At 46.3% G+C, this 19,597-nt stretch overlaps 1 protein-coding gene across 2 annotated transcripts; it reads left to right on the top strand.

Moving 5' to 3' along the window:
• Positions 1-110: 110 nt before the first annotated feature.
• Positions 111-15,944, top strand: ap1g1 (adaptor related protein complex 1 subunit gamma 1). Of its 2 annotated transcripts, XM_084681908.1 has the most exons (23): positions 111-230; positions 5,724-5,927; positions 6,089-6,213; positions 7,752-7,893; positions 8,052-8,148; positions 8,495-8,571; positions 9,669-9,764; positions 9,868-9,948; positions 10,039-10,137; positions 10,232-10,287; positions 10,400-10,513; positions 10,656-10,796; positions 11,102-11,156; positions 11,409-11,531; positions 12,304-12,393; positions 12,486-12,610; positions 12,719-12,823; positions 13,639-13,780; positions 14,166-14,292; positions 14,779-14,874; positions 15,088-15,248; positions 15,420-15,518; positions 15,626-15,944. In XM_084681908.1, the coding sequence occupies exons 2-23, from the start codon at positions 5,727-5,729 to the stop codon at positions 15,725-15,727; spliced, it is 2,454 nt and encodes an 817-aa protein (XP_084538034.1). In that variant the 5' UTR covers positions 111-230; positions 5,724-5,726; the 3' UTR covers positions 15,728-15,944. The 2 variants fall into 2 exon arrangements, with proteins under 2 accessions (XP_084538034.1, XP_084538033.1); XM_084681907.1 differs by lacking the exon at positions 14,779-14,874 and having other exon boundaries at positions 112-230; positions 15,626-15,854.
• The last annotated feature ends 3,653 nt before the right edge of the window (positions 15,945-19,597 follow it).

Here is a 19,597-nt window from a genome sequence, read left to right as displayed (position 1 = left end):
TGCAGTTCACCGGGTTGAGCAAGCTCTGTGGGAAAACACATCCTTTGTGATAGTCAAATCGAACATACCTACTGTCCACAAACCTTGAAGTTTTGGTTATTTCAGTGTAACCCTCCGCCTGCGGTAGAAGTGCTGAGGCTAGGGTAGCCACCATTTTGAATGTCTGGTCTGTTCCTCCCTCCGTCGCAAATAGAGAAGATTCCAGTCATTTTCTGGTATCATTACGGCTAGTGAGTACAACTTTCTATTTTCATGTCAGCTAAACAGAGCAGTCAATTCTGCTAACACGCTCAGAAGCATATTTTCTATGTCTGTAATCGCGTTGACAGGTGTGCCTGTAGACTCTGCATAGGAAGTGGGGCTGGCAAGCTAGGCTCGCGTTGGCTAGTCTCAAGTCTGTCAGTGCACCGGGGGTTAGCGTCTGGTAGCAAGTAGCTCGTGTTAGCTAGCTAACACGGGGTAGGTTGGTCTCTGGTATGCTTTTGATCTTCACCGTTTTAAGCAACATGATAGCTATCTATTATCTGTGTTTATTTGATTTAATGAGATACACAGCCATTCGTTGCTTGTCATCTCATAATTTGGTCATTTGGTGATCATGAGTTGCATGATATCAAGAAACGGACATAGCAAGCGAAGTAGCTAATCCTGCTAGTGCTAAAAGAAAAAGGCCTCTGTGTTACCGAGTGCGTAGCAAGTTAGTCAATGTTAGCTAACAGGAGCAACCACTTGCTAACATTAGAGAAAACGGAGTAGGCTCATGGGTGTGAGAAATAAGGAGGCTGAAATTGTCTTTAAAAAAATGGCCTGACTCAGAACAGGATTAGCTTGGCTTTTCCAATAAAAACGTCAAGGTTACCACCTTCACATTGCCACAGGCTACAAAGTGTAGTCAAATGTACTCCCATCATTGGTGGGTGGCTAAGTTGAATGGCCTGCGATCAGGAAATTGGTCTTTCTCTTGATCCACACGCCTTTTGGTCCAAGTGGCCCGATGCACAACTTTGATCGGATGTTTGTAAATGCCAACAAAATTCTAGTAGTTTAACTACATTCATGCTTGTGTGTCCTGGCCTGGGATCTATATATCATGATAATTGAATACACCCTGATATTTGTTCTTAGATTTCAGAAGCCTACTTTCCATTTAGATCAGTAATAGCAATGGGCTGTCAACGGCTGTTTGTGTCAAAGGCTCTGGATTCTGTGCTGGTATTTGTTTGCATGTGGTTGTATTTGCATTTAGGGTGCTGACAACGCATTTCAGTCAATCCTTTGCTTCCCATCAATCCATTAGAAGAGGTCATAATCTCACACTTCAATTTACTTTATTAATTCTTAAGGAAATTGCTTCAGTGTTTCTTGTTCAGGACTTTAGACCACACAGTGGTTAACACAAAACAATTTGTGTTAATGATGTATGATAATTTCTCTTGTGTTAGAAAGAAACCACATATTTCATGATGTGTATTGTAAATCAAAAGACGAAAGTCCTTCAAGTGCCTCTTGAACTAATAATTTGAGCCCTATTGGTATTGTTTATTTATTGGATGGAAAATGGTAGCCAGCTATAACACTTTTCCAATTTAAAGGCATCTCACTGATGGCTTGGCTGGGCATTGACTGCAAAATGAGACACAAGGAAGCAATAGGCAGAAACATTGTTCAGAAAGTACAGGTCCCCCTCCAATAGTAACTCTGCATCTTTTTTGTAATGAACTTTTCTGCAGAGTTTAGTTGCTCTAGTTGTATCTGTTGCCATGTGCGTGTTGTTGACAGTGTTTACTAGGTGCAGAAAGCATGTGTTTCTCCCGAGGGGGGGGGGGTGTGGGTGTGTGTGTGTGTGTGTGTGTGTGTGTGTGTGTGTGTGTGTGTGTGTGTGTGTGTGTGTGTGTGTGGGTGTGGGTGTGGGTGTGGGTGTGGGTGTGGGTGTGTGGGTGGTGTGCTCTGGAAGTCTCCCACAGCTGGTATTGGAGCTTTGTCTGGTGGAGTCCCTACTGTGGTTACTAGCTGTTGATGCTGTTAGTTTGTCCACCAGTCCTTCAGTCTTCATCTCTGCTTCCCGATTCTTTTTCCCTAAGTTGTACTTCCAGCCATGCTTTACATATGGAGAAGTGTTTAGTGAGATACGTCATCCCGAACACTTCAACTGGAGTCATTACAAATACGGACATGGTGATCCTTCTTGGAATAAATGTCTAAATGCCATTTCATAGGATGTGAAAAAGGACTGTCTAAAATTGATTTAGCACGAAGACCACAGCCAGTGAGCTATGTTGCCAGGCTAAAGTGGCATTTATATCAGTATGTAGTCATACATAAATTGTTAATTTAACATGTCAAATCTTCAACTGCAATGTTTAAATTATTCTTTACCAAATGACCAAGTATTGCCTGTTCATGTTTCTGGAGTGCCAAAATCCAGCCACACAGTTGAACAGTGGTCTTTTTGTCTTTCTGGAGAAGTCTACAAGACGAATGAAAAGCTGATGAAAGCTGACCTTGGGGAGAGCTCCCTTGGCTGTTGCTAGCCAACCGTTTGGCCAGCTCAAACTTCTACCCACCTATGGTCTTTCTAATCCATTTTTGGTTCTCAACTCTCGCTCTGTTCATTAGTTTACCCTAGACACCACACAGTATTGCTGCGCCTACAGGGTTAGTTAAGGAACTCAAATCTCAGAAGTCTCATGTTTTAATTAATCAAAGAATGTGTGCTGTGTTACAACATGGTATGCAGAGCAGTCAGTTTGTTAGGCTCTCACTGACTGGTTAGATGTACCCTATACTTATGTGAGCTGAGCACACTTAAAAGAACAGCAATTTATCCCGTACTTTAATCCCTCTTAATTAATCTGTCAAAATGTACATGAAGGTAGTTGGATGGAAATCTGTAGTGGGATGTAAGCTTGAACATTACAACGTTGTTAAATTTGACTCATTAGCTACACACAGCAGGCTGTGTGCTTTATGACGGGCTGTGTGTCATGAATTTCCACTGTGGTATCTTAATGCCAACTAATGTTATACTTATCTAGGCTACTTCTAATTCTCAGCTTTTGGTGTACTAACAGAGAGATGAAGGTAGTCCAGAGAGTGGCCCCTCTTGTCTGATTGATGGCACATTACTAGTGATTGGCACTCAGTACATTTGAATAGGCCAGTAGAGGCTCTGCTGACTCTTGGGTTCTCTGGAATGTGGACTACCTGGACCTCCCTCCCATTCCACTTTGATACCAGGGAGTTCTGACATGATCAGCGGTACAACTCTGCAGACTCCCTCTACGGTCTCTTCTGGAGACCTCTGCCTATTTCCTGCTACACCGTCTCCACAGCCAGACTAACTTGACCTGACATTTCGCTACAACTTCTATTTCTGAATGATAGCTGTTGGCCTGTATGAAGATCAAGACCCCCCCCCCCCCCCCGTGACTATTTCTCGGCTTAGAAAGAGGTGTGATTCAAAGCTAAGGTTTGTTAAAAGGGATAGGAATTCAGAAACAAAGGCTTGAGCAAGGATAGTCTAGTAATGTCTTGTGGTAAGCCAGTGTTTAATTCTAGTTGTGTATGTCCGTTTTAGGATATGGCTTTATTACACACAGCAACAGAGCCAGAAGTGTTTATTTCTCAGCAGGTGTGTTTTGTTACAGCAGGCGTTGTTTTTCATTCTGACTTGGTGCCTTTACTGAAGGCTTATATTAGTAGGTCTAGTACCGTATTGGCTAAGCCTTCACTAAGTGTATCATCCATCAACACAAGACAGGGAGTTTTGGCTCTGTTTATTTAGCAAGTGCATTCTGTCTGTACCAGCTCCCCTCTTACCTCTGAGGCAGCTATATGCCCAAAATGACTTTCTTCAGCAAGTAATTATTGGAGACACACTTGCTGTGGCAGCCTAATTATGTGCTGCATGCCAACAGATAAAAGAATCGTGCTTCTTGGGGATGGGGAGCCGTAAACACGTATTCTCTCTGCTCGGGGGACCCAGCAATAAGAACTTTCTTCTCAGTTCTTGGCATTGTGAGCAGTGATGGATCTCCTGTTGTGGCCGAGAGAAATGAACACTTGGGCCTCTCACCAGGCCCTGAGTCGCCATAAACACGACCTCCCACCCCACATAGTACTGCTGATGCCAGCCTGCTGACAGTCTTCATTTCACTTCAGGCCACTCCAGCCTGCCTATGGCTGGGATCTCTTAAGGATCTCCCTCTCCTAGTTCCCTCATGTCTTTGACCAAATGCATTGTGTTCTGACAGATAAGGGACGAATGAGCTGGGATTCAATGTGGCTTTTAGTAGGAGGCTAGTTTGGCACCACTTCCTGAATCTGTTATCCTGACTTGACATGCTCTTGTGTGTATGTTGAAATGCGTATGGGGAAGGGTGTTCCTGGAACCAGGAAGTGTTGTTTGTTGGACACGCCCATGTTGGGGCTTTGCCTTTGGGATGGTCATGTCCTCTGCTTGAATGACTCACTTCTTCTTCTGACTTGCCATTTGTAGAGGCCTAGCTATTGCACATTCACGTCCTTTTGTTTTGAGACGGCAAACCCAAAGCTTCCATTGTCACAGGTTTAGTTCCCTTTTTGGCCTTTCGATGATTTATGTTTGGGCTTTAGTGCTCACGCATTAACCACCCCACGCATTAACCACCCTGCCCTAGTTGCTGATTTATACTTAACGGAAATCTGAAAGGAATTCCAAAGGTGTAAGCAATGTGGCAAAAGCTTGAACCTTCCCTGTGATTTTCAGGCCACCAATTCAACCCCAGCGTGTGACTTTGACGTGCGTGCCCTTGCGTCTCCACAGGTAGCTCACAAAGGTCATGGGGGTGGAGTCCAAACCGTGGCTTTCTGGAGTGTAGGAATGGAGCTGCTTTCAACTGAAATGGGGCTAGCGCTCTGGCCTGGATGCATGGAAATCTTACAAGCGAATTTAATCTCACCTCCATGCATGTGCACCTTCTCAATATTTAATTGTGCTCCACTGCTCAGTTTGAAACCTTAGTGCCTTTCTTAGGAGCTCCAGAGCAAGGGAATGGAATTTCACCTGTCATTCTCCTTTCACCAGTCACATTTCTCCCCATAATGTGGACCCTTTGATATGCAGTTAAAATGTTTTGTCAAACACAAAATAGTCAAATTCAAAGTATATACAATATTATATACATACACTTATGCTCTTATGCATTGTTTAATTCAGTGCTGCTTCAGACAGTTGACTATGCCCAGGCATGTTCTCTCTGTGTTAACTACTGCAGTGCCCATTGGTGGTGAACGCATGTGTATTTATTTCTCAGAAGACCCACTGCATGATATCTTAGTGCTACTCAACATGGATGCAAAAGGTTTTTGTTGTTGTTGTTGCCAACCATTCATCCAAATAACTTCAGTCGAACTGCGGGTCCTGGGCAGCACCTGCCGATTTTCAACTTCACCCAGTGCCCGGTTCTCCAGAGTGCCTTTTTATACTTCATTTCAATATTTTCTTTTGTCGTCTCTTCATAAGCTACTAAACATCAGCCACTGTCAGAGTGGATGATTCCTTCTGCTGTCATTGTGTTTATTCTTGGCTTCATATCTTTACATCTAACTTCATGTCATCTACATTCCAAATAAGACTTTGCGGTGTGTTAGAGGGCCCTGTTCAAACAGTGCTGCACGCTTAGAGCTCAGTTGCCGCGTCCAAATCCACCTGAGCCAACAAACGTCCTCCCTCCGCTCTCCAGAGGATGCCAGCCCCGATCAGACTGCGGGAGCTGATCCGGACCATCCGGACGGCCCGGACCCAGGCAGAGGAGCGCGAGATGATCCAGAAGGAGTGTGCTGCCATCCGCTCGTCCTTCAGAGAGGAGGACAACACCTACCGCTGTCGAAACGTGGCCAAGCTGCTCTACATGCACATGCTGGGCTACCCGGCGCACTTTGGGCAGGTAGGCTTCGCTGGGCGAAATTCTTAGTCTTCTCCCGAGCTGTTTGTCGGTTTCCTCAGACCGGCAGTGATCGAGTGCCATGAGTGTTCCGTCTCAGCGGAGAGAGGGGCGGGGGGGGGGGGGTGTTGCAGTTATGTGATCTGATGAGTCTTGTCTTCCAGCTGGAGTGCCTGAAATTGATTGCGTCCCAGAAGTTCACCGACAAGAGGATAGGGTACTTGGGAGCCATGTTGCTGTTGGACGAGAGGCAGGATGTCCATCTACTCATGACGAACTGCATCAAAAAGTAAGGGCTCGCTTTGCTGCCCCCATTCTGTGTGTTTTAGAACTCTCTCGCCTTCTGCCCGGAATCTCCTGCGGTCGATTCCAACTTTCCCTGATATAAGAGGATGTTCCTCCATCAAGCTGTATTTTCTCAAGCGCTCGGGAAGCCACTTGCTGGGTTGTCAGGAGCAGCTGCCGGCTTGTAACGTGTGAGTAAAGATAAGTGGTGTGGTGCTTAAAGAGGTGATGGCGCTCAACACCAGCACTCTGTTCTCTGCCAAACGTGTTAGTCATCATGAGTGGGGCTCCCCAGCACGTGCCGTCTGATATGGGCTCAGCCCCGAACCTGCCTGCCCAGCTGTTCAGGCTCTCTCTTCTGTGACTCCCGTCCACATTCTCTCTGTCTCTTTCCTGACTCCTGAACCCTTCCCTTTCAGGGTGGCATGATACCAAAAATTCAGTAGTCGGTGCCAATACCATTAAAATAACACGATTCTCGATTTCCATACCAAGGTGTAAAAAAATAAAATAAAGGTTTGTCTAAGATTCCATGTACATGAAACATTAACTTATTTAATAAAATACTTGAAAATATGAAAATGTCATAACAAGACATAACATGTGCAATATAGCATAGAACAACATAATAAAGTGCAATTAATGCTCATAGTGCATTAACTAGTGTCCCCAGACACGTTCCAGACACCTTTTCAAACAGTACTGTGCAACAACAGTGCAAAACAAAACATTGGTTGCACTGCTATATCCATTCAGCTAACAAGATGAACGTTTCATATTTTTGTAAACAGCATTACACACCTTTTTTTGGCTGGTTCAAGGTTTTTAGAGAGGAAAACATGCATGTCAACATGGTCTCTAAATTGATCTCATATTTCGAAATTAATCTAGATTAATCACTATTAGGCTAATCGTGGCAATTTTTTTTTGCTCTGTCACTCGCAAATCGTCTTTTACATGGCGTTGTTTTGGCATCGTAAAAAAAGTTTTGGGGGGTAATCGTGTTTTTACAAACCAATTAAATATATATATGTAACTAAATTAAACTAGAATATTCAGTGAATTTAGCTAGTTTTGACATGAAACATGCAAGATGCTCTCTCTCTCTCCCCTTTTAACCGAGGTAAAGGCTAACGTTAAAACTACAGCAGAACCTACGGACATAAAATAAGCTATTGTAACAAACGTTCCCACCATCCCAAACATCATGTAACGTGTATTGCAGTATGACAAATTAAAAAAACTGAAAACATTCATTCTTTGGATGTTGCTAATATGAATCAGAACTCGCATCAGTTACGGAAGAAGCGCAGCACCGATGCTGCTTACACTGGCATTGTTGCTAACACTGGCATCGTTGCCTACGGTGCCTCCAAAAATGGGCATGGCCGGTGTTTTCTCATTTTAGAACCGGAAGGTGTCGGTAGTATGGGTTCTCGTGACATCCCTACTCCCCTTCCTCATCTCTTCCCTCCCCTGCCAGGTTTTCTCCATCCGTATTCACGGCTGTCACCTGTTCATCCTGTCCTCTCTCGTCCACAGTGACCTGAACCACAGCACACAGTACGTCCAGGGCCTGGCCCTGTGCACGCTGGGCTGCATGGGCTCCTCTGAGATGTGTCGCGACCTGGCAGGGGAGGTGGAGAAGCTGCTCAAAACATCCAACTCCTACCTGAGGAAAAAGGTTTGGCCGGGCAAGCCTTATCCATGTGCATCTGTCACGTACCTTAAAGACACACACAAAAAGCTTTGGTTTCGTAGCTGACACGTATCACTTACTTTGAAAGACACGCACCAAAATATTTTGTTGGTAGCTGATGGACTTTTGACTGTTCTTCACAGGCGGCACTGTGCGCGGTCCACGTCATCAGGAAGGTCCCCGAGCTGATGGAGATGTTCCTCCCGGCCACAAAAAACCTGCTGAGCGAGAAGAACCACGGTGAGACAACAGCCAGGGGAATGTGGCTGCATCTTGCTGCTCCTTCACACACCGTTTCCTGTCCTGAAGGGTGCCGGCAAAAAGTTAGGCTCCTGTCCTCGGTGTCCTTCGCCGGAGAGAGTAGAATTAATGACTCTGTCCGTCACAGCCGGTGAAGGTGTCACTGGCAATAGGGGACGTTTCACAACATGGAGAGGAGAGGGGAAAAAAAGTGATGCCTCTCCTGTGAGACCCTTCTGGAAGCCTGTCTTGCCATACTATGCTTTTAATTGCCATTTGTTTGTCCAAGTTATGAGACATTGAATGTTCCTTTTTAGTGACTGGGCTTGTGCTCCTCCCCCTCCAGGTGTTCTCCACACATCAGTGGTCCTCCTCACTGAGATGTGTGAAAGAAGCCCTGACATGCTGTCGCACTTCCGAAAGGTACGGACCACCCCTCAGGATGTCACCCTCCTGACCAGCAATCTGTCTTCTAGGCAGTCTTGTCAGCCAGTCCTCTGGGAGTTAATTGAGCATTCGTCTTTAGCCTGCTCCACATTTCATTTCCTCTCGGTGTATGCATTTTCCTTTCAGTATGGCTATTAGGATGGACTTCAAAACATGCTTGACTTAAAAAAAAAAAAAAAGAAAAAAAAAAGCCTTGAATTACATTTTTCATGTAAGGTTTGCTCTGCATTTAAAGTTGACCTCCAGTTGTGTCCCCTCCGTTCCTCTTGCCTGTATCTCAGCTGTACCTCCCCCCTCCCCTCCTAGTCGTAACAGCTTTGTGCCCGCCCTGCCACCCCTCATGATCACGATCCAAACATCATTTTGAGCTCTCTGAAAGTGAATCTCTTCCGGTTTCCTCCCCTAACATCTACCTCATATTTTTTCTGTCATTTGTCTTTGTTACAATTCCTGCATTGTGTTAGAATGAGAAGGTAAGAGGACATTCTGGTTTCATAGCTGGTGCATGCTGTCACTAGTAATCACTTCACATGGTCACAGTAGATGTAATCAAATATGTGTTCAGTATTGACTTTTTGTTTGGTTATTATTTAATTTGTTTTATTTCCATTTCACAGTGGCCATAACGTCCGTTTTTTGTATCACAAATCGAGTTTTTAAATTCGTTTCGTAGATACATTTCTCACAATTGTCCTAGTGTCATAATACTAATATGTAACTCATTTGATCACAATGTTGAAAACGAGGTGGCGGGTCTGTTTTCAAATGATCACCTTAAGTGTTTGTAAATGTATTTAATGAATATCACTATTACTCTTTATAAAATAGAATGTTGCTTGGAATTGTTATCTGTAATTCTTAAAAGCAAGACAAGTAGGATACTTGATGGTTCTGGAGGTGGGATCCTTCTTGATTAGCTCATAAAACAAGCTTCCCTAACCCAATGTGTATAGAATCACGTCTTCATTACATAGATGTACAAATAACCTTTCCGGTATTTCTGAAGCACGCTCCTTGGAAGTAGAGGAGTCTGAATGGCTTTGCTGACGCCAGCTGTCTCCTGTGTTTTCTAGTTGGTTCCACAGCTGGTGAGAATCCTGAAGAACCTGATCATGTCGGGATACTCGCCCGAGCATGACGTGTCTGGTATCAGTGACCCCTTTCTGCAGGTGAGGCCGTTTATTAAAAAAAATAAAAAGGTTTTAACCCTTCATCGGTTACTTCATGTATACCGGCTGAATCTCACCCGGCCACTATTGACTATCGTTCCAGGTGCGGATATTGAGACTATTGCGAATCCTTGGCAGGAGTGACGATGACTCGAGTGAAGCGATGAATGACATTCTTGCACAGGTAAGAAGTGACGGTCAACACCCTTTGAGCCTTTGTCTTCCCCAGCCAGTGTCTGAGCAGGGGACTTATGCATCGCCTTCACTCTTTCAGGTTGCAACCAACACAGAAACGAGTAAAAATGTAGGCAATGCAATCCTTTATGAGACAGTACTGACCATCATGGACATCAAATCAGAAAGTGGACTCAGGGTGAGTTGTTCATTTAGTCAGTGTTTCCTTACTGTTCATGTGTTCACACCGGAAAGGATCAGTGGACATGTACAGCTAACCTTCTGCTTGGCAGGTGTTGGCCATCAACATTCTGGGACGCTTCCTCCTCAACAATGACAAAAACATCAGGTGAGGTCCCCCCTCAGCAATGGGACCGTGCATTAGTCTGGCCCGGGGTCCCCAGGACACCCTCAATACCAGGACGGCACTAAAGCGTTTGTTCCTGTGTGGCCCCCCTCAGATACGTGGCTTTGACATCCTTGCTGAAGACCGTACAAACGGACCACAATGCAGTTCAGAGGCATCGGAGCACCATCGTGGACTGTTTGAAAGACCTGGACGTGTCCATCAAGAGGTCAGTCTCAGATGGGTGGAGAAGCCGAAGGAGTTCTCACGGTGTAAAGGAAAGTGTGCCGGGCGTGCTGCCGCGCAGAGCCGATGGCGGAAGAGGAGCCGCGACGTGGTCGTTTCTCACCGTCTTCCTGCGTTTTCTGCAGGCGTGCGATGGAGCTGAGTTTCGCCCTGGTGAACGGCAACAATATCCGAGGCATGATGAAGGAGCTGCTGTACTTCCTGGACTCCTGTGATCCAGACTTTAAAGCAGACTGTGCGTCTGGAGTCTTCCTCGCTGCAGAGAAGTAAGGCCCGGTGGTGGGGGGGTGGGGGGAGGGGTGGTGCACTGTTGTCAGGTGGCCTCAGGGTGGGTTTTGGGTTACTGCGGTTGCTGTGACATTAAAACTCCTGAAATGTTTAGCCTTTGCTTCGCCTCAAGGGCCCTGAAATGGCTGACTTATTAGCAGTGTGTGTTAATAAAATGAGTCATCCATCATCACCACGTGATGCCTGTCTCGTGCTTGCCTTAGTTCCCCCTATTGTTGTGCTTGTTAAACAATGTCCGTTAAAAGTGGATGGCAGCTGACTAAGTTCCCGCTCTGCCTCCCAGGTATGCGCCCTCAAAGAGATGGCACATCGACACAATAATGAGAGTTTTGACAACGGTACGTACCCCTTCAGCACATGGAACACGAGCCTTCCCTGCCCCTCGCTACGTTTAACCATCTTTGAGGACGTGTTCGATGCCCAGCTGTTGGAAGATGAGACCTCGAGTGATCCATCGTCTGCACACCCAATGATGTTGTCTTCAATGCTGACGACAGCCAGCACTCTGCACCCACCGACTCGCACGTGGAGGGTCGTTGGAAGTGTTGACTTGGCTAACCCGTTTGGCTGCCTGTGGTTCTCTCCTGCAGGCGGGGAGCTACGTGAGGGACGACTCGGTCCCCAACCTGATCCAGCTCATCACCAACAGCGTGGAGATGCACGCCTACACCGTGCAGAGACTCTACAAAGCCCTGCTGGATGACATCTCCCAGGTGAGACGTGGCCCATGCTGCTCCTGAGGTGGAGGAGGTTTGGTGGAGACTAGAGAGCTTGGAGGAGACCTCATACTTGGAGGAGACCTCATACTTGGAGGAGACCTCATACTTGGAGGAGACTAGAGAGCTTGGAGGAGACTAGAGAGCTTGGAGGAGACTAGAGAGCTTGGAGGAGACTAGAGAGCTTGGAGGAGACTAGAGAGCTTGGAGGAGACTAGAGAGCTTGGAGGAGACTAGAGAGCTTGGAGGAGACTAGAGAGCTTGGAGGAGACTAGAGAGCTTGGAGGAGACTAGAGAGCTTGGAGGAGACTAGAGAGCTTGGAGGAGACTAGAGAGCTTGGAGGAGACTAGAGAACTTGGAGGAGACTAGAGAGCTTGGAGGAGACTAGAGAGCTTGGAGGAGACTAGAGAGCTTGGAGGAGACTAGAGAGCTTGGAGGAGACCTCATACTTGGAGGAGACTAGAGAGCTTGGTGGAGACTAGAGAGCTTGGTGGAGACTAGAGAGCTTGGTGGAGACTAGAGAGCTTGGTGGAGACTAGAGAGCTTGTTGGAGACTTGAGAGCTTGGTGGAGACTAGAGAGCTTGGTGGAGACTTGAGAGCTTGGTGGAGACTTGAGAGCTTGGTGGAGACTTGAGAGCTTGGTGGAGACTAGAGAGCTTGGTGGAGACTAGAGAGCTTGGTGGAGACTAGAGAGCTTGGTGGAGACTAGAGAGCTTGGTGGAGACTAGAGAGCTTGGTGAACCTGGCGTGTGTTTTGTCTCCCACAGCAACCTCTGGTGCAGGTGTCGTCCTGGTGCATAGGCGAGTACGGAGACCTCCTGGTGTCTGGCCAGTGTGAGGAGGAGGAGCCCATCCAGGTAAAGCAGTTCTTTTCTGGAACACACACACACACTCACTCTCCAAAAGGATCTGTGCGAGATGTTTCATCCCTGTGCTGTGGTGACTGTAGGTGACTGAGGATGAGGTCCTCGATGTCCTGGAAGGTCTTCTAGTGTCCAACATGTCTACCCCTGTAACCCGGGGTTACTCCCTCACTGCTATCATGAAGCTGTCCACCCGATTCACTAGTGTCAAGTAAGATGGTCTTGATCAAAGATATGATCCTGTGGGATGTTTGACCATCATTACTGCCTTGGCCATGAATTCAAAACAAACTCAAAACCGTTTTTTCCTTTTCTGCAGCCGAATCAAGAAGGTGGTGTCAATATACGGCAGCAGCATTGATGTGGAGCTGCAGCAGAGAGCTGTAGAGTACAACGCCCTTTTCAAGAAGTACGACCACATGAGGTGAGCTCTTCTCCGCATGCTTAGGCACCCCTCTGACATCCTAGCCTGGCTTCTCCACACTTTTGATATCCAACGGTCATTATCAACTAGGGGTCTAACGATACAGAAAAATATGAACATTAAATTACAAATAGAATACTATTGCAAAGTGCTGCCTGGTAATACGTTAAATAAAAATATTTCAGAACTGACTACGGTCTTAGATCCGCTGCTATAAAAACTCTGATGGCAGTTGTTATAGCTTTTATCCACTTGTTTTTCTCCGTTGCAATATTTGACCAGGAAGCCGAAGTGTTCCCAAGCAGAAGAGTTTAGCGCCAGGGGAGAGTCGTAAAACTCTGCGGAAAATAAAACGCACGCAACTTCCGTTCAGGGAACTCACCCGCGCACAGCCCGGTACCAAACCGAACGTCCTGTACCGAAACGGTTCAATACGAAAACATGTAGTGTTACACCCCTTTTATCAATGGGCGCAGTGCAACACGCCTCTGGACTCGATGGGATGGAATTACATGGGTGGAACCCAATGGCTGTTTACTCACTATGGCGCTCCTCTGCACAGCCACTGTATTATAGGTATCCCATATCAGATGCATGGTTGTGATTTGCCAGGTTCTGGTTGCAGAAGGAAATTTGCCTGAATTGGGAGGCGGGGCCAGAGAAAATAAAAACACAAGCTGACAGATTTGTCTGGTTCCCACCCTCCTAAAATCAGATTGTTCAAATGTTACCTTGCCTAGGTAGATGGGTAGCTGTGCTTGTTTTGTTCACGTTCTCACTCTCCGCTCCCCCTCTCTGGTCTTGGTTCTCTGCAGGCCTGCCTTACTGGAGCGAATGCCCATCATGGAGAAGACTGCCTCCAATGGCCCCACAGAGATTGTCCAGACCAATGGCGAAACAGAGCCCTCAGTTCTTGACACGAAACACCCGCCCCCTGTCATTCAACCAGCCAATCAGGTTAGGGCCTCATCACATTCAGCACTAAGGAGTGTGAGACGGTCTTAATGTAGATGGTGAAAGTCCCAAAAGATTGCTAATGCCTTCTCCCACTGCTCAAACAAGGATCCCTGCTGGTAGGAATATTACAAGGTGTGCCAGGCCTTCTATTCAATAACAATATGCCATGTACTATTCCGCCAGAGTAATGTGGAGTCGTCCATTTCTAATAAAACATCTGGAAGGATTTGATCAAAGTCACTGCGTCAAATCAGATACTGGACAACAAGTCCTGGCCATCTCCAGTATGTCTTGTTCAAGATCTGATGTGAGCCACTGTGGAGGTCCTTGTGACAGCTTTGAGTTCTGATGTCATCTTCCTGCCCCCCTCCCATGATGCCCTCAGGCGAATGACCTGCTGGACCTCCTGGGGGGTAATGACGTGGTGCCTGTGATCCAGACCAGCCTGCCCACCAAGCCTGCCTCCGCTGGGGGAGAGCTGCTGGACCTGCTGGGGGACCTCTCTCTCACTGGTAGGACTCTGGCTCTCACGCAGCCACACCTGGCCCAGTGTGTCTGCTCCCATTCATTGGTTAACCGAATAGAAACCTTTCATTAATGCGAAAAATGTTTGACGCAAGAAAGAATATGACTGGTCCCTGAATGTTGTTGAGGTGCTTCCCCTCAATTGAGAGGAAGCACCTCACTCTGGGTCCATTAAAAGGTTTGTGTCAGACTTTTGAACATGAGCCCTAGCTCGTGTCTCCACCGGTGAACTCGGTCTCCCTTAGTTTGCACCACCCAGACATACTCTCTCCTCGAGTCTTCCAGACCAAAACAATCTCCACCTGTTGATCCCTGTTCACCCCCCCTGTGGCGTCCCGTTTAATCTGCACTCATTGTTAGCCATACACTTGGTTGTATGAGTTTCAGTGTGGACTGTTTTGTGTGTGTGTGTGCGCGCGTGTGTGGTTCCTTGTACCCTGTTGGAGCCCCCTGTGTTGTGGCCCCCTCCCTAGGTGGTCCTGCCCCCGTCCCCTCTGTGCCTGTCTCCCAGCCCCCCTTCCTCCTGGATGGCCTGTCCTCACAGCCCCTGTTCAATGATCTGGCCTCAGGTGAGAGCTCCGGACCCCTCCTCCTTGACCTGTCCTCTGTCTGCCGTCACTTCCAGGCGGCCCGCATCCATCTGCTACACGTACATTGGAGTGTTGTCGATCTGTGTCATCTGTGTTTGTGCAGCCCGTTTGTCCTTTTGAGGTGAACTTGGCCTTTTGCTGTGTGTGTGTGTGTGTGTGTGTGTGTGTGTGTGTGTGTGTGTGTGTGTGTAGGCATCCCCCCCATGACGGCGTACAACAAGAATGGGCTGAAGATCGAGTTCACCTTCGAGAGGTCCAACCCCAACCCCAATATAGCAGTCATCACCATCCACGCTTCCAACACCACCGAGGCCGACATGACAGAGTTTGTTTTCCAGGCTGCAGTACCAAAGGTGAGGAGTTGCCGCATGCTAGAAGCTCTCCCTTGACTCAAAGACGTGACCAAAAAATGAAAGGTTTGCCCCATAAAACTGTGATTATGGGGAAAGGAGTCTCCGTGAAGCCTGAGCAGCCCGGAGCAGAACCCCTGACTGTGTGTTCTCTCTCCCCCCCCCCCCCGTCAGACATTCCAGCTGCAGCTCTTGTCCCCGAGCAGTAACGTGGTCCCCGCTCTCAACCAGGGCAGCGTCACACAGGTCATCAGAGTCCTCAACCCCCAGAAGGTAACCGCTCGCCACTACAAAACACCACAGTTAGCCACCGCCATGTTGGTTTAGTCTCATAAGGACGAGCACGTGGATTAACATGTCTGTCCTTGGCCATCTTCCAGCAACAACTGCGAATGAGGGTGAAGCTGACGTACACCCACAGAGGCTCTGCTGTCCAGGACCTGGCCGAGGTCAACAACTTCCCCCCTCAGTCCTGGCAGTGAGGGGCGCTGCCGCGTCGCCCTTAAAGACCCCCGCCAAGGGAACTATGGGAACGATTCTCCCCCGAGCGTCCTCTCTTCCCCCCCCCCCCTCCCCTCAACTGACCCCCCCCTGTGACATCACACACCACTGCAGACTGCTGCCCTGGGGTTGCATGGGAAACAGCAGAACCTCTTAAGACGCACGCCCACACACCACACACAAACAAGCGCGCTCACAGAAAAAAAAAAAAAAGATGGTATGAACACCATGATGTCGACAACATTGATGGCAATGACTATATTGACGTCACCTGGGGAAAAAAGAATAATCTGAAAACATATCCATGTACTAACCCTCTCTTCTTCTTGATTGGTTTCACTTTGATCGGCTTTGCAGTTGGCACTATTCCCCCCCCCTCCACGTCAGCACACGTAGACTCACCATGCACTTGCTGTGGTACCATACGCCCAACCCCCTCTGTAAACCAGCATACTACAAAGAAGCGTCTGAGCGCTCTTTTAATCCATCAGGTTTACCTTTTAATTCCTGTTTTCAATTTTGAACGTTCATTTACACACGGGTAATTTCTTCTGTCTGAATGAGATGCAAATAAACCTCCCGCTATTTGTACACTCTCCATTCATGACTCCACAAAGTATCTTTTTCAAATTCTACGAGAGACATTTTGTGATTAAGATTGTAGGATGTGGTTCTGTTAAGATATCCAAGTCAATGACTTTTCAAACTTCTAGCGCTCTCACGTGCATTGTAGAAAGACCTGTTTAAATCTTCTATCTCATCTCTTTAAGTGATCAAGCGAACTAAATTCTCATTTCCCTCGCTTCATTTTGCTTGGGTCAAATTCCATCCAGCAGCTTTTTACTACCAGTAGTCATGTCAGAAAATGGAACACCTGGTACCATGATATCTCTTCAGGGCTATCGTATAGAGTATGCCTTGCTTGTCCTGGTTATCAGTTTGTGTGTCCTAGTTTGGTGTGCTCTCCACCGGTTACCTAGAGCTAGTCTGGTCTTGTTGAGGTTGGAGATTTCGGCTCGGCTTGGCACTATGTGCTTTTATTGCACTAAATTCAATTTCCTATACAGAATCTTTTCTGATATTTCTCACTGAATACTGACTCTGGAAATAGCATTTGATTGCTTTGAGAAGTTTGGGGAATTATGTCAGATATATCTGCAAAGACCTGAGCGTTGGCAGATTTTTCAGGTCTTATTAATGGAGTTCATATAAAATTGTAACATTTTCGAAATTTGCATTCAACATCTGAATGAGCATACGGTGTTGATACGTACAGGTAACAGTAACTAGATGTATTTGAAATTCACAATTTAGGATCAATATTGGCCCCTAGTTGAGTTGATTTAACCTGGCTGGATGCAGCTTTTCCACCATGCACGTACATAAATGAAGTATATTTTGAATGTAGTTATATGCACTGAATGCTTTTTTTTTTTTTCTCTCGTTTTTGTGGCTCTTCTCTTTTTGTGAGGAAGGCAGCCATATTGTTGGCACAAATTTTGTGATGGCGTTATTTTAGTTGTTTCTGCAGTGATTTGACTCAAAGCAGTAATGCCTAATATCAAATTGATGTGCCTTTTTGACGTGGCTAAATAGGAATCCCCCAAGCTGTGTTCCACACTGTGTGAGTGGGGTTGGGTTTGTGTCAGACTGTATTGAGGGCTTATCGTGTGTGTTCATACCTGGGCAGGCAAGAGGAGGGAGGTGAAGGACGTGACCTTTTTGTTTTTAGAGACATTTCACATTGGAAATCCCATTGTTTCCGGTGGAGTTGATCCAGTAGGGATGTGAGTGGAGTCTGTTTGGTGACGGAGGGTAGGATTCCTCGGCTGTCGTGCTTCTACAAATCAGAATGCCGAACAAGCTCTCGGAAACATGAACCTGAATACCTCACAATGTTCTCTCTTTCTGTTTGCTATAAACAGCTGGATAGATTGACTGCTGTTATGAATCTTATTCTATCTGCAATCGGTGTATGTGTGTGGGGGGGGACATAGTTAATCCATCACATTACTAACCATTTAATTAGCCCTGTGATGACGAATGTGTGTTCAGGTCTTCAGAAGTTCAATCAGACTATGTACTGACTAATATTCACTATGCTACACTATCTAACTTGTATGACCAAATCAGAGATGCTATTTAGCTTTGGAAATATTTTTTGAGCCATGGTCTGTGTATATGGAGAAAATGATTTAATTATTAGTTCCGTCTATTTTGGGCTGAATGCTACATTGGCTTGATCTGTATATACTGAGGGCTTTCAATCCTTCATCCTATTTCTCTTTCCTTTTTAGATACCAACCATTTTCTAAGACTTACGATTACTCACATTTGTATATTGTCTGATTTAAATGGGAGTCAGTCTAATCGACGGGGCCTCCATTGTCATCACTCATTGCAAAAGATGTGTCATCTGCTGCCTGTACATTGTATATAATTGTAAAACGGACAACTCGATCAAATGAAATAAAAACCCATTTGAAGACCTATAAAGATTAGCTAGGGACTATAATTGTAAACATATATGTAAAAACAAAATGGTTGTATCTTTTTTTTTTTTTTTTTTTGCTGATCTAGTGGTGGAGTTAGCAGGCTGCTATTGGGTTCTTTTCAGTTTGATGTTGGGGGCTTGGCTGGGGTCTAGGAATGACGGTGTGATGTACTACTGATAACAGGGCAGAGCAAGGGTCCAGTTGGCACCTGGGGTTTTCCCTTATGAGCCCCATCTGGTTCATGTGTGGCTTTAAAAAGGAAGAAGCAAACTCTTGGACGGATGTTGTGACTCCACCCCAAGGCCTTTGCGTGTTCCTGTTCTGCTCTTTCCAGCAAAAGTAATTGGATATAATAAAGCACTCTCAGACATGCAAACTAATGGTTTGATGACCTACCTACATTGCACATAGTCCTTGGTTTCCAGTGATTCTCATTGTCTTTCAGTCTCTTATCTCTGGTGTTTTTTTTCCCCCTTTTAATTGTATAGATGCTTCGACTTATTTAGACACAGAACCTCCCTAGTCACTTGTATTGGACTTCAGAGACAGGTACATGGGCAGCTCCCCTGTACTGTAATGTGAGGGACCTTTCCCCCTTGGATTCTGTCAGGTTGTAGATCCTAGTTGAAGGGGGATCCATCTCCCTCCCTGCTAGTTGAAGGCAGGGAGCCATGTGGTCCTCGTGGGGTTCTGATGTGAGGCCAGCAGGTACCGGGCGTCCTCCCCTGGGGTAGACACGTCCAAGGGGGTCTCAGTCTTTCATTACACACCTCTCACTATTGTGGTTACTGTTCATCAGCTAGCCCTTTATGTCGGTAAAAGATGCAGATTTGCAGGCAGACAAGCCTGCTGAAAAGAGGTTGATATCGGCAGCTTCAGGCTTCGTCCAATGTTGTCTTCCCACTCTGCCCCCGTTATTGCCCTTAGTTTGCCTGTAGGTTTGTGCAGAACTTTGATCGAAGTAATGCGTGGCTGCTTTACCTGTCCCTGAGTTACAAAAAGAAAACACAAACATTGCACTTGGCGAAAGCTGCATGTTACCTGTACTTAAAGATGATATCCACAGGGGGGAGCTATTGAGAATATAAGGCTTGTACAGCCTGCCTTATATCCTTCCTTGTTTTGTTGGTTCTGTTCACCCCTGTCAGTCATGTTTGATCAGTAATGCTTTTAAGGATGCAGTGCTCCTTCCTGTTTTTAAGTGTAAAATGTTAATGAAGTTTACCCGACTGGAGTTGTTTGGCCACTGCAACTTGAAACTAAATCTTAAATGGACAGATTGATTCCTTGGAGATACAAGCATTTTTGAAGCTTTTGTTTTGTTTGATTAATCAGCCAGTATCCTTGTGTGTTTTT

Source organism: Hypomesus nipponensis, chromosome 19 (assembly GCF_054491055.1).
Source record: "Hypomesus nipponensis isolate SF chromosome 19, ASM5449105v1, whole genome shotgun sequence".
In the NCBI taxonomy this organism is placed as follows: domain Eukaryota; kingdom Metazoa; phylum Chordata; class Actinopteri; order Osmeriformes; family Osmeridae; genus Hypomesus; species Hypomesus nipponensis.
The sequence above is the reverse complement of the archived record's forward strand: the minus strand, read 5'-3'. Positions and strand labels throughout refer to the sequence as shown.